This window comes from Taeniopygia guttata, chromosome 4, assembly GCF_048771995.1.
Source record: "Taeniopygia guttata chromosome 4, bTaeGut7.mat, whole genome shotgun sequence".
Taxonomy (NCBI): Eukaryota; Metazoa; Chordata; class Aves; order Passeriformes; family Estrildidae; genus Taeniopygia; species Taeniopygia guttata.
The window spans coordinates 44,824,726-44,838,612 of record NC_133028.1 but is presented as its reverse complement, the minus strand read 5'-3'; the positions used below and the strand labels follow the sequence as shown (position 1 = coordinate 44,838,612).

General features: G+C 56.4%; 4 protein-coding genes across 9 annotated transcripts; all 4 read left to right on the top strand.

The window, feature by feature from the left end:
- The first annotated feature begins 2,618 nt into the window (after positions 1 to 2,618).
- AP5S1 (adaptor related protein complex 5 subunit sigma 1) lies at positions 2,619 to 4,622 on the top strand. Its single transcript, XM_030271570.4, has 2 exons — positions 2,619 to 2,842; positions 3,266 to 4,622. Exons 1-2 carry the CDS (start codon positions 2,676 to 2,678, stop codon positions 3,690 to 3,692), a joined length of 594 nt encoding a protein of 197 aa, XP_030127430.4. The 5' UTR covers positions 2,619 to 2,675; the 3' UTR covers positions 3,693 to 4,622.
- Positions 4,623 to 4,774: 152 nt separating this feature from the next.
- Positions 4,775 to 7,099, top strand: LOC100220601 (sulfotransferase 1 family member D1). Its single transcript, XM_002197623.6, has 7 exons — positions 4,775 to 5,665; positions 5,740 to 5,862; positions 5,968 to 6,065; positions 6,158 to 6,284; positions 6,384 to 6,478; positions 6,559 to 6,739; positions 6,865 to 7,099. The coding sequence occupies exons 1-7, from the start codon at positions 5,116 to 5,118 to the stop codon at positions 6,975 to 6,977; spliced, it is 1,287 nt and encodes a 428-aa protein (XP_002197659.6). The 5' UTR covers positions 4,775 to 5,115; the 3' UTR covers positions 6,978 to 7,099.
- A 966-nt stretch (positions 7,100 to 8,065) lies between these two features.
- LOC100190592 (sulfotransferase family cytosolic 1B member 1-like) lies at positions 8,066 to 10,972 on the top strand. 4 transcript variants are annotated; one of them, XM_072927723.1, is made up of 8 exons: positions 8,066 to 8,328; positions 9,344 to 9,495; positions 9,676 to 9,804; positions 9,916 to 10,013; positions 10,119 to 10,245; positions 10,323 to 10,417; positions 10,493 to 10,673; positions 10,745 to 10,972. In XM_072927723.1, exons 2-8 carry the CDS (start codon positions 9,348 to 9,350, stop codon positions 10,855 to 10,857), a joined length of 891 nt encoding a protein of 296 aa, XP_072783824.1. In that variant the 5' UTR covers positions 8,066 to 8,328; positions 9,344 to 9,347; the 3' UTR covers positions 10,858 to 10,972.
- Positions 10,973 to 11,106: 134 nt separating this feature from the next.
- LOC100229245 (sulfotransferase 1B1) lies at positions 11,107 to 13,683 on the top strand. Of its 3 annotated transcripts, none has more exons than XM_030271568.4 (8): positions 11,107 to 11,466; positions 11,966 to 12,113; positions 12,341 to 12,469; positions 12,558 to 12,655; positions 12,830 to 12,956; positions 13,034 to 13,128; positions 13,204 to 13,384; positions 13,456 to 13,683. In XM_030271568.4, exons 2-8 carry the CDS (start codon positions 11,966 to 11,968, stop codon positions 13,566 to 13,568), a joined length of 891 nt encoding a protein of 296 aa, XP_030127428.4. In that variant the 5' UTR covers positions 11,107 to 11,466; the 3' UTR covers positions 13,569 to 13,683. The 3 variants fall into 3 exon arrangements, with proteins under 3 accessions (XP_030127428.4, XP_072784610.1, XP_072784609.1); XM_072928509.1 differs by having other exon boundaries at positions 11,963 to 12,113; XM_072928508.1 differs by having other exon boundaries at positions 11,107 to 11,475.
- Positions 13,684 to 13,887: the final 204 nt, after the last annotated feature.

Sequence of the window (13,887 nt, the reverse complement as noted above, 5' to 3'; positions counted from 1 at the left end):
CTGTTCTGCGCAGAAAGAGGTGCTGGGTGGTAAATCCCAGAGGCAGCACCCCGAGGCACAGTCTTGGGCTATTAAGTCTTACTTAAGTTACTACTTGGCTTAAGCTGTTACTGGCGCGTGGTGGTCTTTTTGTAGGGGGAGATGCCTGAGCTGGGGTGTGGCTTTTACTATTATAAGGAGCAAAAGTTCATCCCTAGGGCAAGTTCTCAGTACAAAACCAGTCAAAACCGGGGATTTTTTTAGTTCATCATTACACATCCTGGACTAGGAGGGTGTTATCTTTCTGTGTTTTCCCCTTTCAAGAACTTAGGCCATAAATTTTCTCTCTTCCACATTCCTGTGACTGTTGCTTCCATTGCTTAACCACTTTGTTCTTTACCTTGTTTGGAACTTCACTCCCATTATTCATCAAGGTGGTGAGAGGAAAGCTAATGTCTTTACAGACAATTTGATGAGTGACACTACTGGTATTAACATTTTTGAAACGGGTCCTAATGTCTGTACTAACTTTGGGCAGCAGGTTTGTTGCAGAGACCAGACAGCTTAGCTCCTGAAACAAACAAGTGGGTCTGCACAAACCTCAGCTTCTCAACTTTGGGGAAAAATAGTAGGTACAAGGGGGAATATGTGGTAGGCAGTTTGGGAAGGCTGTACCTTCTGAGTACCTCAGCCAATGGTGAAAGGAAGAGGACAACCTGCAGCTGGGAGTTGAAGATGGAGGCTGTGCCCTCCGAAACCTTGAGAGAGAAAACCCCACGGTGTGTGGGGTTTTCAATTTTATTCAAATAATATTGCAGCACTCCTCTGTCTCTCCTGTATGGACATAAACTTCTGGCGTTTGTAGATTTTCCTGACAGTGGGAACCAGTACTGGGGCACCTGTGGGTAATCCCACTAGAGGTTGAAGGTCCACTTGCATTGGTCCAAGAAGTTGAGTCCATCTTTAGACAACGTACAATTATGTCTTTTCATATTTAAGTTATGATAGTGATTGATTTGTGGCCCTGACAAAAAACAAGATAATTGGAAAAAGCACAAGCAGTAACGAGCCAGAGCAGAAATGAACTGGAGCCACAGACCAACCAGACATGGAAACAAACTGGAGCTGCAAATAAGCTGAAGCCGGAAAGAAGCCGGGGAAAAGTGAACCAAATTGGAGCCTAAAACATGCTGGAGAAACGAACAAACCCTATGAGCTGAACCTGAGACACAGTGGGGACAGAAAAAAACCCTCTGAAGCTGCAAATGAGATGAAGCGGAAACTAAAGAGAGCCTTCCCCGAGCTGGAGTCCCAAAGGAGCGGCAGCCGCCAGCTCCCGGCAGCATCTCCGAAGGCAGCGCCCCTCAGAGGCTCCCGCGGCCCCGGCCGGCGCCGCCCCCTGGCGGCTGCGGCGCGGCACCGCAGCCCTTGCTGCAGCCAGGCTCCGTGAGGGTAAGGCTGGACACCCACCCCTGGGAGACGGCTCCGGGAGGGACGCCGGTAGGAACATGAATCCACGGTGTCAGAGGTTTGTGTCCCAAAGAGAGACAGAGGAGTCGCGTGGCTTTGTTTGAATAAAGGGAGAGGCCATGGCAATTTCCCACCGGGTCTCCCGGATTGTTGGGGGACTCAGCCCCCTTTTTATCCTAAGTTCCTGGCCGCATCACCCTGTTCCTCTTTCCAGTTGGCTGAGGTGCTTGGAAAGTACAGACTTCCCAAATCGCCTCCTTTATGCCCCGCTCTGATACGCAGCCCCCTTTTGTTATATAAAGGAAAGAAGTAAAGGTATTCATAATTGTATTAAGTCTTTGTTCTTTTTCTCTAGGTTCAGGAATTTAACACGGCCTTGGCAAAGCAACATTCCGTGTTGATTAGTAACATTTTCTAGAACTAATAGTTTCTTCTGTTACTTCCCTATCTGTAAATTCCTAGCTCTATCTACAAGCAGATTGAGGTCTGTTTCTAAAGACACATTTGTCGTATTCCTTTCGGACACCATGCCTGGGATGGATACCGTAGCTAGAATAAGGACACTGTAGTTTGAATGTGACACCATAGCTGGGATAGCACATTCCCGAACATGGCAGAAATACCCTCACACCCTCCCATCCCCACCTTCAACCCATAGATTAACCAGCCACAGCCATAAAGAATTTGTGAAAAAACATCTTTACCACTGAAATCACTTGAGGCAGAAAACAAGTTTTCCATGGCTGGGAAGGTCTCATGAAAGAGTCTCATGTCTCCACCCAGACATGTCCCTCTCCACGGCCCTCTGGCCACAGGCGCTTCCATGTCCCCTGTGCCATCACACTCTCCTCCGTATGCCCCACTCCAGACAAGCACCTTTCCATGCTGGCCCTGCCCATATCACCCTGAGCCACCTGGGGCCACATGTCCTCCCCGAGGTGTGTCCAGTCCATCTCGCACGGAGACAGCCCGGGAGGGGAGCAGGGAGCAGGGATGACTGCGAAGGGGGCGCCGCGGCTCCCTCAGGGGGCGCCACGGCTCCGCTTGGGCCGAGCCCCGCGCCCTTGCCCCGCCCACCGGCCTCTGCCCGCCAATCAGCTCTCGCTGCCCGCCAGCCTTGGCCAATCGTGACCCGCTTCCCTCACCCCCGGTGCCCCGCCCCCACCGCCCGCCGCCAGGGCCGCTCCTCCCGAGCCAGCGCCGCCGTTTCCGGCGCCGGGGCCGCCATGGTGCGCGCGGTGGTGCTGCTGGCGCCGGGCGGCCCCGCCCCCTGCCGCGTGCTGTACGCGCGCTCCTTCGGGACCCCCCCCGGCACCGGCACCGGCACCGGCACCGCCACCGCGGGGCCCCGGCAGCGCCTCTGCCGCAAGGAGCAGCTGCTGGCCGTGGCCAGGTACGCCGGGACATCCCCTCCGCGGGAGTCTCCTTCCGGCGGGGGCTGGGCGCGGTGTGCCCTCCGTCTCCTGAGCCCTCTGGGCTTGGGACACCTCACCCGTGTCCCTGGGATCCCCGCAGCCGTGATACACCCTTTGTTTGATGGGAGGGCTCTTGGGCTTTGCCTGGCCCCAGGGCTGGGACGCCTCTTGGCTGTGGGACACCATCCATTCCTGAGGAGAGCCTGTGGCAGCCCCCCTTTCGGGGGACACCAGGTTCTCGGCGAGAACCCCAGGACCATCATCCCCCCCCCCCCCCCCCCCCCCCCATTCGTGGGATCCACCCTTTCTGGGGATCCTGGGACACTTTCCCCAACAGAGGGGTTACTGTCCCGGGATGAGGTGGGCGTCCTTAACACGAGGGTCCCCCTTTTCTCTTCCAGGCAAGTGGCCTCCCAGTGTCAACTGCTTCAGTCGTCCTTGGGGCGCCCGTCCTCCCCACAACTTCCCCAGCTACCCGATGAGCCGATGTCACTCCAGGATGCTCCAGGGGGTCTTTTCCAGATGCCCCCTGGAGACCCATTCCCTGAGCGGGTGACAGTAGTCTGGTTATCAGTGCTGGCCCTCACCTTCGCCTTGGTTTGTGAACCCCAGGAGAATCTGTCGTTGGCTGAGATCACCCTGCGGCGCCTGGCTCCCCGCCTGCTCCTCTCCCTGCGCCTCCTTGGCCCCGGCGCTGACGTCCTGCTCCGTCCTGATGCCGCTGATGGCCTCCTGGACCGTCTCCTGCCCCATGGGCAGATGCTTTTTCTCAATGAACGTTTCCTCCAGGCAGTGGACCGAGAGCTGGGTATCAAAGCATCCCGCTGAGCTACAGATGGCATTCCTGCCTACCACCCCCAGATATTTTTGAGGGATGAGAAACAAGGGAGGGATCTGAGGTGGTCACCAAGACCCACTGGGATGGATGAGAAACACAGTTCAGGAATAAAGAGCAATGAGCCAGATAAGAGCAGGGTTTTGATCCATTTATCTCCCAAACAGCATAATGGTAGAGCTAATAGCCATCCCCATAAATCCACCTGTCACAGGGCCAGACCCCAAAGTGCTTTCCCTTGTAACTGCACTGGTAAAGCTGGAGCACTTGAGGAGGGGTGCTGGGCACGGGGCTTCAGCCATGATGGGTCTCTGGCTGTGTCGGGGGATCTCACTGTGCGCTGGAGCTGTGGGGGCATTGCAGCCCACTGTGGCATCCCACCCTTAAGGGGAAGGGAGCACTGTCTTCACCTTCCCATATGATAGCAGCTGTCACCCACAACTGGCTTGAATACAACCAAGAGCCAAAGAGATGTTATCCTGGAGTGTTTCAATGGTGTTAGCAATTAATTGTTGATGAGAGTCAACTGGAATCTGAATGGATGGGCCATTATTGTATCTGCACTGATAGGATTCCAGTTGCTGGATTTCAGTATCACCTGGTTTATGGCCAAAATTCTCTTGCAAATCAGCCACCTGAATTGGATCAAATGGGATAGTTATTTGTGTGTGATTGTCCTCTCCATCGTGAGGTCTAGCAGATTCAGGGGGAGTTGAAGGAGATAAAGAATCATCTTTTCCCAGTTCTCTGTTATGGGGATTGCCCTGTATGTTTCCATACCGTGTAAGTCTGCCAGACTTTTCCTGGAACTTTGGCCACCATATATAGCGCCGTTTTGGTGGCAGTTTGCTGACCCTGTCCATCATCTGTATTTCAATTTTAAGTAAAGATCATGATGTTATTTCCTCATCATCAGATGAAAATGTTGCATGTATTTTTTTGTCAGGGTAACAGACCCGTTTACTCTCTTCCATCTTCCTCATTGGATACAGAAGGTCAGAGTAGTGAGTCTGTATTTCTGCAGATGGTCCAGATGCTCTGTCCTGCACTGGTGCCTCCTTTCCCAGAGACCCCATCTTCCTGAGCCAGGCACCACTTGACTTCTGCTTCTCCTTGATCTCCTGGGGCAAAAGCAGCACCTGCTCCATCATGGTGGGCTCCTGTACTGCACAACCTACCGGATCAGATCATCCAGGATGCAGCAGATCAGCTTATTCATCCCTTTCCTACAAGAGGCATCAAAGGAGCACTCAGGAGGGCGCCCTCAGCCAGGTCCATAGCTGTGCTCGGTAGCTGAGCCAGCTCTCATTAACCTTTACAGCTTGGGTGTGGCAGGAGGGTGGAAGTGCTAGGGCTCCTGGGCACCAGAGCACATGGAATCCTGAGAGGTGTGGCTGCCTGCAATGGGGGCCCTGCATGGCAGAGCTGTCTCTGTACCTCCACAACCCTGAGACACTCATTAAAGGGGCTATAGCTGGGGGAGAAGTTCAGCCATGTGGGAGGAGAGGTGATGCTGGGCTCCATTCCCAATCTCTCATGGCTTGGTGCATAGCCAGCATCCACATTACCAAAGTATCCTACCAGGGATCAGGGCGCGTTCCCGTGGCACTGGCAATACCTCTGTCACATGTGATTTGGGCTGGACTTTGCCTGATGGGGCACTGTGGACTTTGTCTGATGGGGCACTGCCCCATGCACAGTCTTGGCACCGGATCCAGTACTGCCTCAGGCACAGTCCTGGCACAGGTGCCAGCCAGTTCGGAGGTTGTGAAGGCTACCAGCAGAGAAGACAGCCAGTGCTGTGTGGACCCACTGTCAGCCATGGAGCAGGAATATGCAATCAGGCAGGAGCTGGGAAGCCTCCATGGCATCCCCCTCTACAAGAGCTTCATTGAGGGCTGGCCGCAGGTGAAGGCTTTCCAAGCACGTCCAGACGACCTGCTCATCTCCACTTACCCCAAATCAGGTGAGTGGTCCTGGAAAAGGGTGCCAGGGGCATGGGGTGACACCAGCCTTTGCAATGCTGTCCCTGTGCGGCAGGCACAACATGGCTGAGCGAGGTCATGGACATGATCTACCACAATGGCGACGTGGAGAAGTGTCGACGGGATGCCATCTACAACCGTGTGCCCTTCTTGGAGTTGAAGGTCCCCAAGATGTGTGGTGAGCTTCCCCCAGCCTGGCTGCCTGGCTTGGGTAGAGAGGGAACTGAGCCAGCATGAGGGTGAGGGTGCTGGGGCTCAAACACCTAAGTCCCCTGTGCCACAGGTGTTGAGCAGCTGGAGAACACCCCATCCCCACGGCTGGTGAAGACCCATCTCCCGGTCCAGCTCCTCCCGACCTCCTTCTGGGAGAAGGACTGCAAGGTAACATGGCAGGTGCTCCCTGTCTCCCCATCTGGGTTGGTGGGGAGGAGGCACTACTCTGTACCTCCAAACACATCCTTGGTTCTCTCCAGATTATCTACATGGCCCGCAACCCCAAGGATGTGGTCATCTCCTACTACTACTTCCACAAGATGGCCAAGATACACCACGACCCTGGCACAAAGGCTGAGTTCTTGGAGAACTTCATGGCCGGCAAAGGTGTGAGCTGAGCCACAGGATGCCCACTCTGCCATGCCAGTGGGAAGGACATCCCCCGCTACCCCTCTTTTCAGCTAATCCCTTGACCATATCCCACAGTGCCCTATGGATCCTGGTATGACCACGTGCGTGGATGGTGGGAGAAGAAGCAGGAGAAGAAGATACTCTACCTCTTCTATGAGGACATGAAGAAGGTGAGGGTGGGATGGAGGGGAAGTAGCCCTGGTTGCCCCCCCGCTTTTTTGACAGCCTGCTCATGTCAGTCACCCTGCAGGACCCACGGCAGGAGGTGCAGAAGATCTTGCAGTTCCTGGGCAAAGAGTTGTCAGAGAGAACAGTGGAGAGGATCCTGCACCACACCTCCTTCCAAGAGATGAAGAAGAACCCTGCTGCCAACTATGAGACCATGCTCCCCGCCTTGATGGATCACAGCATCTCCCCCTTCCTCCGGAAAGGTGGGGGTTCAGCCAGTGGTGGAGGATTTGGGAGGGATGTCTCTGGATTGTATTTCAGCCCCCATCTGTGGCTACAAATATATCATGCGTGTGAGGATTTACCCCAGTTATTTTCTTGCTTCCAGGGATCTCTGGAGACTGGAAGAACCACTTCACTGTGGCCCAGAATGAGCGCTTTGACCAGCACTACCAGGAGCTCATGTCAGGCTCTGACCTCCACTTCCAGATGGAAGTGTGAGGGGCTCATCTCCCTTTCCAGGAGGACTGTGCTTCTTGCTCTCCCAGTGGGGAGGATGGATCCACATGGAGATGCTTGCACTAATTCACTTTTCCCCCTGCAATAAATTGTGATAAATGGAAGTTGAGTCATTGCCTGTAGGGAAAATGAGGGTGGGGCCTGAACCCCCAGAAGTCTAGGCAGTGTCCAGGAGCGCCTTCATGGTCATCAGGAGAGAGGGTGGGCACACAGTGGATTTTTAGTTAGTGATGGTCAGGCATCACTAACTAAAGGAGTGGGCACCTTCCCAGAAACCACCACTGGCCCTTGACAATTTGGGCTGCCCCAGCCTACCATGGTGCCTGGAGGGAACAAAGATCGATGAGTAGTGGAAAATCCCCAGAGCACCGGTAAATCCAGTGCTGACACAGCCCTTGCGTGCACAAGAGCTTTCATATCGCTGGGTTGTGCCAAGTTTCTTGACAGAGTGGGTGGTGGTGGTCAGGCTCTCCTTGGCCCTGCTGGAGCTTGGCAGCCCATAGTTTGTGGAACACAGGTGAAGGGAAACAGCTCCCTGCTGGTATGTGGCCAGGCTCAGTAACATCACTGTCCTTGTTGGATAAAGAACACACCTTTCAGCCTGTAACCTGGCTGCACCTTGCCCTTGCTCCGGGATGCCTGGAGCAAACCAGTCCCTGTCTCACTGGGGGCAAAGGTGTGCTTTGAAGCCCCAAGTTCCCCATTTAAGCCCCATTTCTGGACAGTTCTGTTTTCAAGATTGCAGATTCTTGGCAAGACAGCCTTGTGGGGTTGTTCTATCCTGAAAGAGATGCAGCCCAGATCCAACTGCTAAGAGCAGCAGTGCTATGAGGGGACCTGCCTCACAGAAATAAACCCTTTGCACACATTCATTTAAATGCCATGCTGTCATCTCCAGTGGAGATGCCTTCCATTGAAAGATGTTTCCCCAGCTCCTGGCTTTGCCTGCCCTGTTTGCACACGCAGCAAATTTTGCTGGCAGTGGACAGTGAAACACCTGAACACCTGCCGTGGCATGCCTCATCTTAGCAGGAACTTGGCCCTGAGAGGAGACAAATCAGGGACGTTTTTCTCAAGGCTGCCAACAGCTGAGCTGCTGACCCTGCCCAGCTGCCATCTCTCCTGCCCTTTGCACTCCCTCCCAGCTAAGGTAGGGAAGAACATTTCCCCACCATCAGCACCTTTAAACGCTTTTCGCAGGAGCACTTGTGCTTTGCAACCCCGCAAACTTTGGACCCGTATTTGAGTGGAGCAGGGGTATCACCAAAGCCTGAACCCCACATCCCACTCGCAAGCCCCACGTCGCTGTGAGGAGCTGGGGACGTCCACGCAGGTGACTCTTGGACCGGGACAGGGTGATGTTCAATGTCCCGGGATGTGGGTTGGGATTTCCTCCCTGTGTTTACTTCAGCGGGCGGAGGGGGGAGCAGTGGTTTCCGCCGTCCCGACGGGCGCTGAGCACGGACAGCTCCTCACAGGCATTTGGGGACCGTTCTCATCCCCGCTCGCCCTTCCCCGCTCTCCTCCCACCGCAGCACCGGGACCGGGTCGCTCCAGACTCCTGTCCCAGCGGTGTCCCCCGCCTCGCTGCGCCCCCATCTTCCGTGCGGGGGAAGGAAATCAATAAATCCCGCCCCGTAAGCAGCGGGCCAAGCTTTGCCCCCTCCCTGCCGGAGCACCCGGAAAAGAGGCAAGTAACCGGGGGGCTTTGTCCACGGCCATTTCGGGGAACCCTGGCCTCATAAGCGGGGACCTGCGGGGGTGGATTCGGGGGCTCCGTGTCCCCGCAAGCCCCCGGGAGATGGAAGCAAGACACCAAGCCTCTCTCCAAAAATCACAGCGTGGGGGTTTTGCCGCTGGCACGTCCAGCGTTTCTATCTGTGCCGTGGGTAGAAAGGCTTCTCAGGGAGAGAGAGAGTCCTGTGAGTTCTACTCCGTGTTCCTGACTCTGTCAAACCCTCATACAAGCCCCCTGAAAGCAAGCCTGCTGTACGACAGGGAGATGGGGAGGAAAAAGCAAAGAGAAAGCAGCCTGCAACTCCAACCAGGAATGCCCTTGAGAGTTTTTGAGCACTGCCAGCTTGGTATGGGCAGCTGCCCACTGCCTGTCCGACCTGAGCCCCCCAGAGCTGGCCATGCCCTTCCACTCTCCCTGCACCACCATCTGGGCCCCAAAATGCCCACAGAAAACAGGTGCCACCTCCTGCAATGCCAGCAAGCCGGGCATGGTTTCCTTTCTATGGCTAGGGCAGCTGAGTTCAGCAGGGATTTTGGAGCCCCTAGGGAAGGAGATGGCCCTATGATGCTCCTTGCTGCCAGCCAGCCTTGCCACATGTCCCTGTCCCCAGCAGGATGGCCAATTCCGACACCTACCTGCGGCAGCCCTGGCGCACCGTGCACGGCATCCCCATGGTCAGCGCCTTCGCCCTCAACTGGGAACGGGTTGACAGTTTCCAGACCCGCCCTGAGGACATCGTGGTGGTCACCTACCCCAAATCTGGTGAGCATCCCCAGGCACCAAAGAAGGGCCATGCTCAGGAAGGGAGCCCATGCTGCAGATGCCTGGGCTGGGACCAGGGGTGTGCCAAAAGGCAACGCTGGTAAATGGTGACCCTCTGGTGCCTGAGATGGGTCTCTAGTGGGAATTGCATCAGCTGGACAACCAACCTCTCCCCACCAGGCACCACCTGGGTCAGTGAGATTGTGGACATGGTCCTGAAAGGCGGTGACCCGGAAAAATGCAAGCAGGATGATATTGTGAACCGGGTGCCCATGATGGAGTGTGCTGCCCCTGGGAAGTTACCAGCAGGTAGCGGTGGGGCAGAGGGTGGTGGGTGGCAGTAGGTACTGGAAGGGGACAGGTTTGGTTTTGTATGGGAGGGCACCACAGTGGGATCACTTCTGGGAGAAATCCTTACAGGCACAGATCAGCTGGAGGCCATGCCATCCCCTCGCATCATCAAGACCCACATCCCAGCTCACATCTTGCCCAAATCCTTCTGGGAAAACCGCTGCAAGGTAACAGGCTGGAATGAACATACTTAGAGGGATCCAGGAGACATAAGGGGCTCCCTGCCTTTTTGGGAGCTTGCAAGTCCCCACATGCCACCAAGCTTTCTGCAGATGATCTATGTGGGACGCAACGCCAAGGACGTGGCTGTCTCCTACTACCATTTTGATTTGATGAACAAGTTCCATCCACACCCCGGGACATGGGCCCAGTATCTGGAGGAGTTCATGGCTGGCAAAGGTGGGACAGGGCACCCCTGGGTGCATGCAGGGGACCCTGCAAGGGACTGTCACCTACTGGCTGCTCTCCCCATGCAGTGGCATATGGTTCCTGGTACGACCACGTCAAGGGCTACTGGGAGCGCAGGAAGGATCACCCCATTCTCTACCTCTTCTACGAGGACTTGAAGGAGGTGATGGGGCAGGGTGGATGGTGGTGTGGGGTCTGGGCGTGGCAGGAGGGGTGAATGTTGGCCTGTGTCACACAGGACCTCCGTCGGGAGATTGCCAAGGTGGCCAAGTTCCTGGGGCAGAAGCTGTCGGAGGCGGCGCTGGACACCATCACCCAACACACGTCCTTTGAGGCCATGCGGGACAACCCTGCCACCAACTACACCAAAATTCCCTCTGACCTCATGGACCACAGCGTGTCGCCCTTCATGCGCAAAGGTGAGCTGCTGCGGGGGGCCTGGCGCACTGTCTGCCCCGGCCCCTGCTGACCCCATCTGGCCCGGCCACAGGCACCACCGGAGACTGGAAGAACCACTTCACCGTGGCCCAGAACGAGCGCTTTGACCAGGACTATGCGCAGAAGATGTCAGGCACCGACCTGTGCTTCCGCACTCAGATCTGAGGGGACACCACCAGACGCCCCCCAAATCCGCCCTGTGCTGTGATGGCACTGATGCCATTCCTTCCTTTTCCCTGGAACTGCTGGAGAGAAATAAAATGTGCTTCTTGACACTGCATGGGGTGCTCACTGTCCTGAGCTTCTGCTGATCCCCAACCCAGCTGTCCCCCTGGGGCTGCTGTCCTCTTCTTGGGCTGGGGAAAAGCAGGTGTCACCCCTCAGCTGCTGTGGTGGGGGGATTGCCAGCAGCAGCTCATGGGATTGCAGAAAGTTTTGGCCAATCTGTGTATGGGGAACATTTTGGGTGGGTGTGGGCAGTGAGAGGTGTCCTCCCTCCCTTCACACAGCAGGATGTGGCCTGGGAACTGTGGGGCTGTGATTTCCTCTGTGGCCCTGCCTGCAGGTCAGTGGCTGCCGGTTTCTCCCTGCACTTGCTCCTCCCTCCCTGCAGCTGCAGGGCTGGCAAACATTACTGCCCTCAGCGCCCTACCTGTTTCCTTCTCCTTCCCGCAACTACTGCTGCGAGGTCCCGGATCTCCCTGTCCTCTGCTGTCACCCTCCTGGTGTCACTGTCCTGGTGTCACTCTTGCGGCGCAGAGCAGCAGGTCTTAGGTGAGACAGGTAACCCGGGGTGCCCTGTGGGTGCTCTGCCCATTTTCAGCCGCCCAGAGCTGCATGCTGCAGGGTCCAGGGTGGTGGGTTTGGGGCATTTTGGGTTTGTGTGCAATCTGCAACCCTAAACCTTCCCCTGACCTGTGGTCTCCTGCAGTATCCCCAGGACCCAGTTCCCTGCGCTCCAGGGGTGCTGAGGCAAGGGAAGAGGTGCTATTCTAGTCTAGTCCCCTAGGTCTGGGTGATGCTGGCATGCTGTGGGCACCCCTGTCCTTGCTGGGGCTCTGGGTGTGCTCCTGTCCCCTCAGCTGGGAACCCTATTCCCAGCTGTGGGAGCAGTGATGGCCGCGGTGACCTCTGGTCTATGCTCCGGTGCTATCACTGCTGCTCCCTGAGCAGGCACAGTGCCAGGTGACCAGGCTGCCCTGGCTGGTGGCTGCCCTGAGAGGGTGGGGGGGCCTCATCAGCCAGCCCTGCCATATGTCCCCGTCCCCAGCAGATGGCCAATCCGGACCTCTATCTGCGGCAGCCCTGGCTCACAGTGCACGGCATCCCCATGGTCAATGCCTTTGCTCACAACTGGGAACGGGTTGACACCTTCCAGAGCCGACCTGAGGACATCGTGGTGGTCACCTACCCCAAATCTGGTGAGCATCCCCGAGGCAACCAGATGTACTGGTACTGGGTGGGCAAGGCTGTTGTTCAGCTGAGACCCACTGCCTGGGAGTATGCAGCACATTTAGGGGCTGTCAGGACAGAGTTGTGTAAGATTTCCCTTTTTCCCCATGGTATCTATTTGAAGTCTGAGGGACTGTCAGCTCTAAGACACCTGATGCTGCCCTGGCTGCTCCTCTTTATGGGTTCATTTCCCCAGGCACCACCTGGGTCAGCGAGATTGTGGATATGATCCTGCAAGGCGGAAATCCTGAGAAGTGCAAGCGGGACATTATCAGCAAGAGAGTGCCCATGCTGGAGTTCTCTGCCCCTGGGAAGATGGCAGCAGGTAGTGATGTGCAGGAGCACCCTACATGGTCTGAGTTCCAAGGGTCTTTGCCAAGGACCCACTGAGGAAGTGCTCTGGAATCCCCCAGGAACAGACCTGCTGGCCACCATGCCCTCACCCCGTGTGGTGAAGACCCACCTGCCGGCACATATCCTGCCCAAATCCTTCTGGGAAAACCGCTGCAAGGTAACGCCCAACCCTTATCCCTGCCCTGGAGGGAATTTCAGCAGCCTATTCCTCTGAGACAGGACTCCCCACTGCTCCCTCCAGCATCTTAAGTGTTCATGGGAGTTCTAAGAGCTGGAGTGGGTTGATGGGGGTCCTGGGGTTGCCCCTCATACGTCCATGGCCCATCTGCAGATGATCTATGTGGGGCGCAATGCCAAGGACGTGGCTGTCTCCTACTACCACTTCAATTTGATGAACAAGTTGCTGCTGCACCCTGGGACATGGGCCCAGTATCTGGAGGAGTTCATGGCTGGCAGAGGTGGGACAGGGCACCCCTGGGTGCATGCAGGGGACCCTGCAAGGGACTGTCACCTACTGGCTGCTCTCCCCATGCAGTGGCGTATAGTTCCTGGTACGACCACGTCAAGGGCTACTGGGAGCGCAGGAAGGATCACCCCATTCTCTACCTCTTCTACGAGGACTTGAAGGAGGTTGTGGGGCAGGGTGGATGGTGGTGTGGGGTCTGGGCATGGCAGGAGGGGTGAGTGTTGGCCTGTGTCACACAGGACCTCCGTCGGGAGATTGCCAAGGTGGCCAAGTTCCTGGGGCAGAAGCTGTCGGAGGCAGCGCTGGACACCATCACCCAACACACGTCCTTTGAGGCCATGCGGGACAACCCTGCCACCAACTACACCAAAGTTCCCTCTGACCTCATGGACCACAGCGTGTCGCCCTTCATGCGCAAAGGTGAGCTGCTGCGGGGGGCCTGGCGCACTGTCTGCCCCGGCCCCTGCTGACCCCATCTGGCCCGGCCACAGGCACCACCGGAGACTGGAAGAACCACTTCACCGTGGCCCAGAACGAGCGCTTTGACCAGGACTATGCGCAGAAGATGTCAGGCACCGACCTGTGCTTCCGCACTCAGATCTGAGGGGACACCGCCAGACGCCCCCCAAATCCGCCCTGTGCTGTGATGGCACTGATGCCATTCCTTCCTTTTCCCTGGAACTACTGGAGAGAAATAAAATGTGCTTCTTGACACTGCATGGGGTGCTCACTGTCCTGAGCTTCTGCTGATCCCCAACCCAGCTGTCCCCTTGGGGCTGCTGTCCTCTTCTTGGGTTGGGGAAAAGCAGGTGTCACCCCTCAGCTGCTGTGGTGGGGGGATTGCCAGCAGCAGCTCATGGGATTGTAGAAAATTCTGGCAAAACTGCATGTGGGTTAGATGTTGGGTTCCTCCTCACCCTCAC